This window comes from Rattus rattus, chromosome 3 (genome assembly GCF_011064425.1).
Source record: "Rattus rattus isolate New Zealand chromosome 3, Rrattus_CSIRO_v1, whole genome shotgun sequence".
In the NCBI taxonomy this organism is placed as follows: domain Eukaryota; kingdom Metazoa; phylum Chordata; class Mammalia; order Rodentia; family Muridae; genus Rattus; species Rattus rattus.
The window spans coordinates 201,835,729-201,850,728 of record NC_046156.1 but is presented as its reverse complement, the minus strand read 5'-3'; the positions used below and the strand labels follow the sequence as shown (position 1 = coordinate 201,850,728).

The 15,000-nt window shown below is 45.8% G+C and overlaps 1 protein-coding gene across 1 annotated transcript in view; it reads left to right on the top strand.

The window, feature by feature from the left end:
- The window catches only part of Ap3b1 (adaptor related protein complex 3 subunit beta 1), a 199,983-nt gene that overhangs the window by 132,248 nt on the left and 52,735 nt on the right, over nt 1–15,000 (top strand). The window contains exons 21-22 of the mRNA XM_032899017.1: nt 478–550; nt 6,953–7,059. Coding sequence (XP_032754908.1) covers nt 478–550; nt 6,953–7,059 — 180 coding nt within the window. The remainder of the gene's footprint in view (nt 1–477; nt 551–6,952; nt 7,060–15,000) is intronic.

Sequence of the window (15,000 nt, the reverse complement as noted above, 5' to 3'; positions counted from 1 at the left end):
TTCAGGTTGTAAAATAATTGTTACAGTTAAAGTTTCTTTTAAAGGTCTAAATATTCTTTAAAGTATTTTAACACAAGTAACAGTTTGTATGGCGAGGAGGAAATGCAGAATGCTGGTGCACAGTTTGTATGGTGAGGAGGAAATGCTGGTGCACAGTTTGTATGGTGAGGGGGAAATGCTGGTGCACAGTTTGTATGGTGAGGAGGAAATGCTGGTGCACAGTTTGTATGGTGAGGAGGAAATGCTGGTGCACAGTTTGTATGGTGAGGAGGAAATGCTGGTGCACAGTTTGTATGGTGAGGAGGAAATGCTGGTGCACAGTTTGATTCAGCAGAGCAGTTACTTCACCACACAGAAATTTCAGTTGTGTTTTTGTTCCTAAAACCAAGAATGAAAACCATGCTGGTTTGGTAATGGTGAGAATGCTTTAAGGTTTTCTTTAGACAAGATCTGAAGTGACATTGTGATATTTTACAGGCAAAAGAAAGAAAACCCCAGCAAGAAAGACCTCCTCCCTCCAAAGATGTTTTCCTTCTCGATCTGGATGACTGTAAGTTCTGGGACATCCGTTGTTCTGAATTTCTGAGTGCTCTGAGTTGTACAGTACTTCTCATGTAGGTTTCCCAAAGTTTAGAAGCTCCTGTGCTAAGTATGTGACAGGAAAGGTGGGGATTGCAGCCAGTGCCTCTGCCTGGTTGAGTATGTCTGTGCTGTGTCACGTGAGGAGAGCAGCAGACCTGTTCTCCTTTAGTCCTTTACCCTTGCGTCACCAGTAACGATCCTGCCTCCCGTCATCCACACGTGCGATCCTGGCTGTGGGGGCTGACACAGGGAACTAAGGAAGCTGGAGGGAGCTAGGAGGTAACACTTGCCACAGAGCCGTGACTGGCCAGCTTGGCTTTCCCTTCAGTGTGTTAACAGCAGAAAGTCTTCATTCAAGCAAATGTGGGTCTGTGGATTCAGATGCCTACAACTTTACTAACCCAAGTGTGCATAGTTGCAACTCTCAAATCATTGGTGCTAGGAGCCATGTTGCTGGGGAGACTGTACTAGGAGACGCATTGTATATGACGTCTCTTGACTGAGAAAAGACCTTATTTTCATTAGCTTCCTTATGTAGATGGTGAGTTGTTTGGGTCACCTCAGTTATTCATAGTTCCATTCTATTTATACTGCCTATTGTGATAACCATAGCAGATTCTTAGTAGAGAAAAATAAAAATGTGTAATGTAGAAAAATACTGCAGAGAAATCGACCACGTTAGCAGTGACGGTACGGTTTGGTATAGGCGTTGTGTGGTTGGTTGAGGTAGATTCAGTGTGTATACTGCGTTGATGGAACAGGATATCCATTAAAGAAGGCGGGATCATGACAGTAGACAGACTACACGAGGGCTGTGTGGAGCGTGAGTTAGGTGATAGGACAGGGTCACAGCAGAAGGAGGGCTGTGGGGCATGAGTTAGGTGATAGGACAGGGCCACAGCAGAAGGAGGGCTGTGGGGCATGAGTTAGGTGATAGGACAGGGCCACAGCAGAAGGAGGGCTGTGGGGCATGAGTTAGGTGATAGGACAGGGCCACAGCAGAAGGAGGGCTGTGGGGCATGAGTTAGGTGATAGGACAGGGCCACAGCAGAAGGAGGGCTGTGGGGCAAGCATGAGTTAGGTGATAGGACAGGGCCACAGCAGAAGGAGGGCTGTGGGGCGTGAGTTAGGTGATAGGACAGGGCCACAGCAGAAGGAGGGCTGTGGGGCGTGAGTTAGGTGATAGGACAGGGCCACAGCAGAAGGAGGGCTGTGGAGCGTGAGTTAGGTGATAGGACAGGGCCACAGCAGAAGCCATTGCTTTACAGCCGACACACATAAGCTGTTTCTGAGGCTTAGAAGCGAATCTGGGTTGTGCTGTCTGTCCTAGCTAAGATTTCAGTCTGCCAGCCTCCAGTGTGTCCGTAAGGGCCAGGTGACAGCGCTGTATGTCCTTGCACTGCCTGTGTTCTCCATAGGAATGCAGATAGACATAGCTATTAGGAGTCATTTCAGTTCCTTTTGGAAACTTATCCTGCCAATGAACTACAAAGCCACATCTCTCCCTTTCTTGTAGTAAAGCCATTAGCTTGCTACCCTGGTGCTGCACTTAGATTATAGTATGGCTCCCTCCATTGTTGGTTACTCCTCTTGCCCTCATTTGAAGCCACTGCTACTTGGCTCAAACACACCCTGCTGTCTCCACAGGGTCCTTTGCCCAGTTACCTGCTGCCGATAGTGCTGCCCTTCACCTTCTGGTGGCAGGCGCTAAGTCCAAGCTCTGACGTCACCCACTCTCAGTCCACCATTGATCATTTGCACAGATGTAGTGACTACCTGGGACATTTAGGAACAACATAAGTTAGTCGTGATGCTACAAGTAAAGACATAGCTGGACATGGTTGGATAGGCCTTTAACCCCAGCACTTGGCAGGCAGAGACAAGTGGCTTTCTATGAGTTTGAAGCCAGCGTGGTCTACAGAGTGAACTCCCAGCCAGCCAGGGGTACACAGAGAAACCCTGTCAGCCATGAACTAGAGATGACTTAGTGGTTAAGGGTGACTGCCCTACCAGAGGTCCTGGATTCAATGCCCAGCACCCACATGGCAGCTCACAACTGTCTGTAATTCCAAGATCTGACACCCTCACATAGATACACGTAGGCAAAACACCAGTGCATATGAAATAAAAATAAATAATTTTTAAAAACCAGCCCATCAATAATAACATGCGTATAGAGCATGAGAACAGTGGAAATTTGCAGTATATTAAATGCTAGAGTGTAATCATTTTTAAATGTATATTTTTATGTAGAGAGATAAAGTTCCCTCAACTCTTTTTTAAAGACAATGTTTTTAGGAAGGAGACTTTTTTATCCCAGTCTGTTTTTTAAAACTCAGCAACTGAATATAGAGAATGTTTCTCTTTGTTGTTAGTACCCACACAGTTAAATTTTCCTTCAAAATTCTTTGTTGGACATGATACTAGAAATACTTGTTAAAAAGTTATTTCAGCAGTGTCTATAGATGGAGCATCTGCTAAGTTTAAAGGACTTTCCTGGATGCCTTAGCACACGAGGAGAATTCGCTTATTCTCTTCTAGGAAAGGTGCCTCTCCCTGAGCAAACCCATCCGCATGCGCTCTCCCATGTGTGTGACATCAGAACGTGGCAGGTTACGTGGGAATATGGACAGAGCTGGGGTGCCGGTGGGAGAGGTGTGGTCTGAGCAGAGCGGAGGCAGGCATGGAGCTGCTGCTTGGCCTCTTGAGCTTCTTGATTCCGTTGGAGGCTCACAGAGGGAGAGTAATCTTTCAGGAGAGGCACTGTCTGCTGCATACCAGGAAAGCTGCAAACAAATGCTGTGTTCGTCCATTTCTCCATTCAGAGGAACTTATTGGCTGTTGTGATACAGTTAATCCTTACATTCTGAAATTTACATTTACACAAGCAACTCGGAGTGCTGGGAGGCAGCAGATGAGATGATATGTGTGCTTTTCCTCTCTTTGGCCTGGGAGAAGCAGTTTAAAGGTGGAAAGATGTAGCTCATGGGTTCAGTCCCTGGCCCACCCTTTCTCTTCCCTTGAGCTTGAGGCGGAAGTGAAGCATCGTGCCAGCCGCGGTAATGTGTGGTGGAGGGTGGCTTTCCACCTCTTGGCATCTGGGTGGAGGCCAGAAACAAGGCCATCCTCCAGTATCCTGCGTCCTATAGTTAGGGACTCGTCACCTAAATAAACATACAGCATTTCCCAAAGGGGCACCATCCCGCTAATCCTCGAGACCTGGGGAGAGTTGGTGTTCAGACCTAACAGCGGCACTGAAGGCCGTCCCGCGAATGAAGTGAGACAGGCACCAGTGCGCACTAGGGCTGTGGTGTGGAATCCACCCTGCAGTATTAATGTACCTGTTACAGGAGCAGCAGTGGGAGGACGGGAGCAGAGGGGAGAATAAGCTGGTCTGAGCAGGGCATGGAAGGGTAAGGACCCCTGCCAGAAGTCTCCAGTGTGTCTCCCAGCCACGTCCGTCTGCAGTTTGAGTGGACCCAGCTGACACAGCAGTTGAGGGCACCGCGGTGAACACAGGCATTAACCAGCATGCCTTTAACCAGTGTAAGGAGTTAATTCTTTCTATCCCTGCCATTCATAAAATGGTACGAGAAGAGGTTGAGCCTTGAACAGTTCCCTTAGATTTGAAGTTCTTTGACTGTGGGTGTCAGGCAAAGTTATCCATGCCAGAACAACGACCAGCAGTCTGACTGGGGCTTTGCCTTGGGCGGGGGTGGGGGGATTCTGTCTTTCTGGAAACTGGAAGATCTTGAAGTCCATTCTATGAAATTATCTAAATGGGGTGGTCATAAAGCAGTAGTCACTCCAGAGTTATTTTGTAGGGAGGGTAAACCTGTTGATTATACTGGGTTCAAGGAGCTCTGAAACCTTTCCAGATAGCCAGTAGGACAGCGACCTCATCACACTGTTGGGCAGTGTGTGGGTGAGGAGATACAGCAAGCGGCTAGGAGGACAGTGGGACTTGGAGAGCTTGTTTCCATTTTTGAGACAGTCTCACTATGTAGCCCCAGCTGACTTGGAACTTGCTATTTAGACCAAGTTGCCCTCAAACTTAGAGACATCTGCCTGCCACCAGAGGGTTAACATTGTAAACGGCGTGTGCCACTACACCTCGACAGCAGAGTTGAATCTCAGTTTTGTTTTACTTCTTAGCCACGTTACAGTGGTCAGTTTATTTGACTTCTGTATTGTTCAGTGTTCTCTCCAGTAACAGAACCAATACAATGAATGCAGGTTGAAAGGGGCCTATCATTAGACTGGCTTACATATGCTCTAGGTAGTCGCATATGGCTGCCTTGGCACTGCACAGGCTTAGTGTCGGGTAGCTGCTCAGTCCCAAAGGCTTTGGGAGCCCCAGGCTGTCACTGAAGGTCTGGAGGATACCTATAGCACTGGTCTTTGCTTCTCCTCGGAAGGCTGAAGAAGCTGGACTCTTAGGAGTAGTGGCAGCAGCGGCAGCAGCAGCAGCAGCAGTAACATGCAGACAGGGCAGATGAACTTGCCAGCACAATGTGAAGGCAGCAGGCAAGAAGCGAGCTTGTTGTCTGCCGATCCTTTCATCTGACCTGCTGCCAGAGCTGGTGCCGCACTTTGGGCGGGGCTTCACACTGCGTTAAACCGATGAAGAAGGTCCCTAGAAGCTCAGGCAGTGGCTTGTCTGTTAACTGACTAGATCCACTCACCCTGATAACTGACATAACCATCACAGCCTCTGCTTTTGTTGTTGGGTCCTGTCCTGGGATTGAATGAGCTGCTGCACGTGAAGGCATTTGCCTCTGCACCTTGTATGTGGCAAGTGTTTGTTAGGGTTAATGGTGACAGCAGCAAGTGAGGCAGCAAGTGAATCACGTGGGTCGAGCTGGGTACCCACAGGCGGGGCCTTCTGTACTGCTGCTGCATTTAATTTGTTGCCAGAGTTTTAATCACAAGAGTAATTGTATAAATCTGTGTTGTACATACTTTAGCAAAGAAAAGAATGTTTTGTTGAAAGTCTCAAAATACGGGGTTGGAGAGATGACTCGGGATACTTGCCGTGCTAGATGAGGATGGGGGTTGAGACCCATACCACGTAAGGCTGGGCGTCTTAGCCTACCTGTGGTCCCAGCACTCTCCCCGCTGATCAGAAGGGGAAAGGCCTCAAGTGAGGTGTGGGCTCAGTTGTCCTCTGACCTATCCCTACTCCACCCTACGTCAGTGATTTATGGGTAAATTCATGGAAACCTAGGGGATGTGTTAACAATGCTGCAGTCGTGCTAAATATAAAGACAGTGGGGAAGCCGAGGACTTCAGTCCCACAGACACCCAGTTCCATCTCTGCGTTAACGTGTGTGTTATGGGTTAAGTTCAGATTCCTTTAAAGATTTTCCTTCTTGGCACTGTCCCTTAATAACTGTCATGTTACTTTATTTTTATCTTTTTTTTTTCAAGTACCTTGTCTTAAAAAAGAAACATTTCATTGTTAACTTTATGAACTTTATGAATACTTTTTCTTCCTAATTCCCAGGATATGGTAAGACTAAAGGAGAGGAAGAATCTGAAAAGTGGTGTCTAATTAAGTAAAGCATGACCAGTGGTCGACTTTACAGCCTTGCTTTGGAGACAGAACTTGGAAGCTGAAACTTTTCTGATCTTCTAGTTTTTAGTCCCACAGTTGAGACTGAAAAATAAAGCCAGGAAGACAAAGTACTCACAGGCTAATAGGACCCGAAACATTCAGGGTGCGGACTGGGTCACACGAGAAATTATCGTTGTCGGGGTTTGGCTCATAAACGTGCGGAAAAGAAAGGGGGCTGGAGGCTGAATGTCCTGTGGCAGGTTCCCCTGCAATGCTTTTCAAGTCAGAGCACTGGATCTGTATTTTGAACAGATATTCAAATCCAGGTTTCTGCTGGTCGCTGCATGCCAGCTGTAGCACATGGCAATGTGACAGTGGGTAATTGGGGGGAATTACTTAGCTGGCCCTAACTGGTTAAGAGTGGAGAATAAGCTAAAGAAATGAGTTCAGCAAACTCCTGACCCATCTAGAAGTCTCTCTTTACATTATTGTTTATGCTAGTGTGGAAAATGTGTCTTACCATTTTCTTTTAGCGAAGTTCTGGGTGATAAAGGTTAGCAATAAAAATCTTAAAAAGCTGTTAATCAAGGTATTTTTACCTCTCTTTGTGAAGGTTTGCCTTGTGCTTAAAGCTCAGACTAATCACTGCTGTGACTTGAGAATAACATCACTAAATCAGGGTGTTAAATAGAATTGTCATATGTTCATTAATCAAAGTAATTTAATTAGATTTACTAACAGAATAGAATGCTGCTGTTAATAATGTGAATTAAGTTTTCATGCACACTTACTTATTTGGCCCTTTTCTTCCAGTTAACCCAGTATCCACCCCAGTTGCCCTTCCTACACCAGCCCTTTCTCCAAGCTTGATAGCTGATCTTGAAGGTCTAAACCTGTCAACTTCTTCATCCATCATCAACGTAAGTGATTTCCATGTAACCCCTATGTCCATATAGTACATATGGTCTTCTTAATGAAAAAACCAAATAATGAGAATTTTCAGTCTTCAGTAGTGTCCCTTCTAACAAAAGTTGGATTCAGATGGACCTTTTAATTTTTTAACGATTTTAACCTTTATCTTCTCGGCTTATTTCTGCTTTCTAGTTACATCTAATTATCATGTGTTATTTTTTCACTGTCTTATGTCTGTAACATACAGGGCTTCTTTGCCATGTCCAAGTAGTGTATAGACAATCGTGTGCCTCTTACCAGTTCGATGCATACGCAGACAGACTCACATAAGAAGTCATCACATACATACATACACACTCAGTGCATTGTTAGATAATTCATTGTGCGCGCGCACAGAGACAGGGCTGGGGAGACACATACACAGTGCATTGTTACGTAATTTACTCTGGGCACATAGACTGTGCCTACACAAAGTAAGATTTCTGACAGTGGACACAGAAAATAAAAGTTTATTACTGTGTATATTAACCCATAATATATCCTCTGTTCTCACCACATGGCTACTAAGAGTTTACTATTATGTTCATTTTAAAAGTCCAGGATTGAATTTCTCTTTGTGTTATCTTCACAGATTTATTTATATATATTGATGTCTTTAAAAAAAAAAAATCAGCCCGTCAGTGTCTGAAACCGTAGTAACTTTTCTGCATATTAGTGTGTTGTGAGCACCCACCTTTCCCGTTGAATAAGCATGTTACCTAGGACACACAGCCTTTTGTTATGGCTGGTGTGTGAGATAGACCAGTCCGTAAGCTTTCAGTGAGTGCATATAGCTGGGAATGGATGCTGTGTAGTCAGTGGACAGGACGCTGCAGACCGTGTCCTGCTGATCTGGGCTTCCCAGGCAACATGGATCTGCTTCTCTCAAAAGAGGGGAAGCAGAGCGAAGTGTAGATGTTGGAATTGTAAGTGGACCCACCATGCCTAACTTTTACTAACTTGAAAAAAACAGGAGAACAGCAAAAACCAGGCAGGAGCACAAAACCAGGCAGACTCGTTAGAGGTTCCTCAGGAGAGAGTCAGTGCTTCTATGGGACACGGGGGAGCTCCGGGTACAGCTCTTGCTCTCTCTGTCTTTTGTTGGGTGCTCTTGTGTGGGCGTGATCCATTTAGGGGAAAAGCATCAAACAGCTGTGCACTTAAAACATGCTTTTCTGTGTGTATATTCTAGTACACCAGTTTTTAAGTAGACAGATGATAAAAATGGATTATAAATTCAAGAGAAAGCACAGATGATAATGGATGGATGGAAACGTGCAGTAGTCATATTAATGAATAAATGAAAATTGAAAGGGCCATTTTGCTGGGCATTAGCAGAGTCCAGTGTCTGCTGCTGAAAATACAGTGAGCTGGATGTTTTGTCACCAGCTCGTTCTTGGCATCACCAAGTTTATTCTTTAGGTTGTCCTGGTGGCAAATACACGCTTCCACTCGGGAAACCTGTTTCTGAAAATCATAAGAAGTGCCGAGGTTCATATGCACATTTGCAAACCTCCTTGCCTAAGGACAGGATAATTATGGTTATATGACAAACATTACTTAAGAAAAAATTTATGGTTTCAAGTGTGAAGGGACAGAACAGGTCCAGAAATTTAACATATATAGATAGTTTTGCAAAATTATATAGTGGCATTTGTAAAATAGGAAAAATAAAAGACTATAAAACTTGATTTATCTGAATTATAGGATTATGGATTTTTGTTTACTTTTTATATTTTAATTTAATCAAACTGCAATCACATATATTGTCCAGAACAGTACTTTTAAAACAAATGCGGAGAGGGCATTTATGAATGACTAGGATTTCCAGTATAGTTCACATCTGTCTGTCTGTCTGTCTGCCTGCCCGTATCACCACAATTAGCTGACAGTAACTAAGACTGTCATTTGGTTCCTTGGTTTCCAATGATGATGGTAGGACAGATGGCGTTGTTCGGTACATGCACATTGCATGTACATGGAAACCTGAAAGTCAGTTTTGAAGCAGTAAAATCAGTTGTAGTGGGACGGTTTAAAATAGGTTTGTTAAAATAAATGAAGGAACTTCTCTTTAGTATATGTAGGGCTTTGTTAGTCATTGCCTTTTTTTTTTTTTTGTTCCAGTGGATTGTTTCCTTGTATCTGATAGGTTTTATTTCTTGTAATTAACCAAAATATATGTACAGAAACCCAAAGAACAATTTTTCACACCAAAACATTTTTTAAAAGAACAATTTCATGGTGATTGAATGGGATGCTGAGGCAGAAAGATCAGAAAATCAAGGCTAGGCCGGACCACACAGTGAGGAGGAGGAGGAGGAGGAAAAAGAGGGAGTAGTCTCCTGTTAGAGCCTTCTGCATTCTGTCTTTCAAACAGGAGGGTGCTTTTAATAATGGCGGGTGGGCATCATATGAACCCACGGCTGGGAGAGAACAGGAAGCACAACGCCTGTTCAGCCGTGTAGGAGAAAGCTTGGGCCTGGCCAGTAGACGGACGACGCCTGAGGAAATGCAGGGCAGATCCTGGTTACGCTATTTCAGTGACAAGTGCTTTAATCTAATGGGTGTGCTCACTGGTTACTGCTGAGTAATCAAGTTTACATCAAGTCTGGGCAACACAGATGTAGTAGTTTCCTGCCTATTTGGCTTCTTGTGGGAGTGAAGAAAATGGAGAAGAGAGTTTTGTCTGGAAGAAAATGTAATGGAAAGTTTAATACTTACAGAATTGAGGAGTGAAGCTCCAGTCTCCATGATTCAGATGGCTTTGTACATCTGGGCCACATCGTTTTATTATAAAGGCAACAGGTAAAGTTATCCCTCTGCTCAGTCAGTGAAGGGTTTGCCTGACACTTATGTGTGAAGTGTAGGCTGGCATCTCCACATCTCACACAAACGCCAAGCACAGCAGCACAGACTTGCAGCACCAGAGAGGCAGACAGATGCCCAGAGCCCTCCTGCCTGTGCATGCACATGCGCGCCATTTTAGGGAATTTCTAGTTTATCTTATCAGTGATGTCACTGTGACCGTGACTCGTGTTTCTTCTCAAACTTCTAATGTTCATTAATTTAATCACCTGGATTAAGATTGTGTTTCTGTGAAAACGTCTTTTCTGGGTTATAAAGTTCCCAGGCAGTCACCAGCATTGCAGTGCCCATAATGGGTGTCAGCGCCAGCCTGTGCTCTTCAGCACCGACCATAAGCTGGAAGCCCGCGAGGGAGGCTGGAGGAAGCCTGGCTGTGTGAGGAGGGCAGAGTCTGGGCCCAGGGGCCTGCTCCCGCCCTCTTCTGGGCTGCTTGTCATCATGACTTAGATGTACGGACTTGGGATTTGGACTTCCAACATGGATAGCTGTGGATGATTTTTGTGAACATTAAGTAAAATAACAGCCTTAAACAATGTTTGCTTAGCTCCCAAATCATGTCTTTGTGTCCTGGAAGATTGCATGCTTGATGATTTGTGGGCGGGTGGTAAGACTCCAGTGGAAAGGTTTTGTCAGAACTCAGTGGGCTGGAGGAAGAGCTTGGTAAAGACCTTTGGGACAGGTCTGAGAGCTTCCAGCTTTCCTGCTCACTAAGGGCAGAGTCAGCTCGCCTGGCCGGCTTCTTGTCCTCCAGCCCAACGTTGGATAACCGTCCCAAGCTGGGAGAACCAGGAGCAGGATGGTGTTGCCAGGCCAGGGGTCCTGCAGGGTCCCTTAGTAACCCCCAGGCAGCATAGCAGTGTTCCATGTCAGAAACCAAAAGGAAAGGACCATGGCCAATGAGTCAGTGAAACAAAGACGAGACCTCAGAAAGCACTGAACAGCCGCATGGGAAACCATCACTGTAGAGCAGAGCGTGGTTTCTGTTTCTCAGGCTTAAGTCACTGAAGACAAATTCTAAAAATTTGTTGTGGAAGTGTAGCTCTTTTTCTGTCTCAGAAAGTCAGACGGAAAATAACAGCTTTACAATGTTTGGATTGGCTCTGTAGTTCTTTACCTGTAAACTTAGATTAGAAAGAAATTAGTGTATGCATTAGCTTATGAAATGAAGGAAGTTTCTAAGTGTATTCCTCAGGAGGCGTGGAGGGAGCAGTGTTGGCACGTGCCCTCCTGAGGAGCGCTCTTCCTGTTGTGTGACTGTGAGCAGATCCATGTTTTAGTAACCCCTTATATGCCAGAAGCTGGAAGCAGCACATGAAAACGGAGTTCCCTGGGTTTCCTGGAGCTTCATTCTGAGCATGTTTTTCTCTACATGAGATTCTGTGTTGAGGAAGACATCCACACTCTGAACTGAAAAGAAATACCCACAGGTCAGGCTGTCTGTGTGCTGCCCTTAGACCTCTTCAGAGCAGGGAGGTTGCTGCGCCTCATTCCCCTAACTCCAGCAGCCATAGCTCACAGCTGCCTGACTCAGCCGCTGTTCTCTCTTAGTCATGTGTTTGCGCCTTGGAGTGACCAAAGATTCTAGCCCTAAGTGCAGGCACTGCTTACAGTTCGTCTAAACCCTTGCAATTCACTCCGTCTGGTGATTACATTTATACATGGGAACTGAAGACCTAACTCAGCTTTGTCTAGATGGCTGGAGGGGAGGAATGCTGTCCTCAGCATGGGAGAGCACGGTCTCAGACTTGCAGAAGCAGGACTTCTGGGCGGCTAACAGTGTGAGCGGGTTGCCGTCAGCAGGCCCGGAGCCAGAGAAGCGTGCTGGGGATACACGGCCCTGGAAGTTGCACTAGCAGTTCCTTAGCTTGTTGCTTTCTCGTCTTTTCTTATCCTGGCACAGATAAAGCAGCAGTGTGTGGCATGTTGGGGTGACAGAAGCTGAGGCGGGTTTCAGGCACTGCGGGTGCCACCTGGCACCTGACACAGCAGCGCTGTGCAGTTGAGAAGCTCTGACTGTGTGACCATAAATAACAACAGCAGGCGTGGCCTACAAGGATCGCTGCTCCTAGTGGAATTAATTTAGGATAGTGAAGTAAGGCTCATTAAGAATGTTGATCAGTACAGAATAAACGTAGATGTATTGCAGGAGGTGCAGTTCCAAGAATAGTCCTTACAGAGTCAACCGAGCTGATAGTATGTGCTTGCGAATTTGTTAAAATGGTATTTTTGGAATTGGCCAATATCAGGGTTAAATAGGCCTGGTCCTTCTGTAGCGTCCCAAACTGGCTCAAGATCTCTGCTGCCAAGCGCATTGTCACGGGTTTCTCCCAAATTCCCCTCACGTTTAGTAATTGTTTAAACCTCAAAGGCCTTGGGAAAGAACTGTATGTAGATTAACGTTTTACTTCAGCCGAGGGTGACTCACAGGATGTGGAGTCAGCACCTGGGCCATGCTGCTGAGCAGAGGAGTCACTGAGCTCCCATGCTCCAGAGCTTTAGTGAGGTGTCATTGTGGGCGTGCTTGAACTGCAACTGTGCCTAGTCTGCCACCCTCTCTGCTCCCTAAAGAGCAGGTTGCTGAGAAGCGCCCCAGAGCTCCAAGTCATTGTAGGCTGTCCCCATCCTGAGCTACCTCTTAACGTAAGCTGTTAGGGGCCCTCCGTCGAGTCGTGGCAGTGGTCAGAATGACAGGTATGGATTCGGGAGGCCTGCATGTAGCAGTTCCTGGTATAACTAGGGTGACTCCAACATTTAGAGGTGGCCTCTCAGGAGCTGATCTTTCCTGTGGCGCAGTGGGAGGTCAAGACCTTGTCACCCCACTTTCGCTGGCTCCGGCATTTCTTCAGGCCAGAGACTTCAGAGTGAGCAGAGTGGGTGAGACTCCTGCCTGCACTGTGTCTTTGGTTGCGCATGAGGAAGAGGCTCTGGAGGCTCTGTCCCGGAGCGAGTGCTTCCGAGTCTGGCGTGGCCTTGCTCATAGACGCTCTGTGGCTGCAACTGCTGTCATCTTTTGTTTTCTTGTATTCTAAGTGAAATTGACGTTCCTAGCCCTACATCCCTGCTGTGCTCTCTCTTCACACAGCTTACCACTGACGTAAGCTGAGCTACTTTGCTCTCAAACATACATGGGGCCTAGCGGTTTGCAAGCTTCTCTTCATTTGCCTTCTTCAGATTTGCACTGTGGGCCCGATTTCATCCTCCCATGATGCTGTGGTGCAAAGTGGTAGTACTATGGTCAGACCAGAGTCTGCACCTCACCTGTGGTCTAAGGACAGCTCTCTCCTGCTCTCTCCTCCCCAAGGACTGACACTGAGTGTTAAAAGGAAAGCACAGGTAACAGCTGCATTTGAGCAAGCATTTACACACAGAAAGAGCTTCTAAAGTTAGTTTCTGACATTAGTTGTGGCAAGAAATAAAGAAATTTAGCCACCAAATAGGCTTATAGCTTTTTGCTATAGGAAAATAGAGCAGTCTTCATGATGACGGGTGAGGTCTTGACTGCGTTCTAGTACAGAAACTTAACTCAAACAGAGAAGCGCCCCCATCAGGCTTGCTTAGTATGGAGGTCACCCCATTGATTTAAAGCTCACATGAAAGAAAGAGCAAGGATGAGTGAGGGAAATCTGTGGCAGCAGCCGTTGGAGCTGTGGGATGGTTGTGTATGACAGTGAGGCTCGTGGTTGAGGTTGCTTTAGGATTTCAGTTTCCAGAGTCGAGGTTTGATCTTACCAATTCTCATTTTCCTTCCTCCTCCCCTCCTCTTCCCGCTCCCCCTTTCTCCTCGTCTCCCAAATGGAGAACATGTGCTCCACTCCTTTAACACCGTTGGAGAGACAAGCATCCTGCAGGCTGCTCTGTCAGGGCAGACAGTGGTTGTGGGAGGCGGCCTGAGTGACTGCTTAGTAAGCATGGCCTTCATGAAGATGATCGCTTGTCTGTGACAGTTTGCTTTCTGATACGATACTCTCAGAAGTACATTCAAACTTTGTTTTTAAAGTGAATGTGTATTTCAGCCCCAAGCTAATAGACAGGTCCAACTAAGATCAAATTCCTTTGAGTTTAGAAGAGAAATTATGAGTCAAATTTTAAAATAATTTTGTCATCTTAAATTTGGGGGAAACCCTTTATTTGTTCTGATGAAAATGTCAGTAGTCATGGAACTGTGGTAAAAATAATGAAAAATCACTGGCCTGGGTCTGCTTAAATTGAAAACATTTTTTAATTAAAGTTTGACAGTATTTTGTGCTTCCCCTGCCTAGCCTCGTCCTGTCTTATTCTTTTATTCTGTTCTCTTCTGGGTGGGAACTGGTTTAAATTTGAAATTAAACTTGAAGTTATGCTGTACTCTGGCCTGGTATAATTTCCCGTTCTGCTTAGAGGCCCCATTGTTGCCAGAGGCCATTCTATTTCTTTTCTAGATTGTAAAGGGGATGCTTTTTAAAGAGGAAAAGATTATAACTCATCTTGAGTTGCAGCTGTTTTTGTAAAATTTTTTAATTGTTTAAACATACAATAGTTTAAGTCTTTTATCTGAAAAATGACATTGTCATGGGTGAAGGTCAGAGGACAACTTGTGGGAGTCGGTTAGTTGGGAGTGAGCCGTTTGCACCATCAGGCCCAGCGGCCCAGCTGCTCATGCCTTTGCTACACACACACACACACACACACACACACACACACACAGACGCAGAGAGAGAGAGAGAGAGAGAGAGCGACCCCTGAGAGAGAGAGAGAGAGAGAGCGACCCCTGAGAGAGAGAGAGAGAGAGAGAGAGAGAGAGAGAGAGAGAGAGAGACCCCTGAGATACTAATACTAGTGAACACAGAGCACAGGGCACACCAGCAAAGACTGGGAGGAGGACTGGCTGTAGGGAAAGCCATGGGCTGTAGGTCAGCATTGTGGGAGCTGAGCCGGGTCACTGCTCAGCCACTGCTGCTTTCCTAAGATTATGGTTTTGTCTTTACTCATTATAACTACATGCACAATTGTACGAAATGGGAGGTACTTTAAAATGTCATTTGTTCTTAGGAGACTTTCCTTTCTGG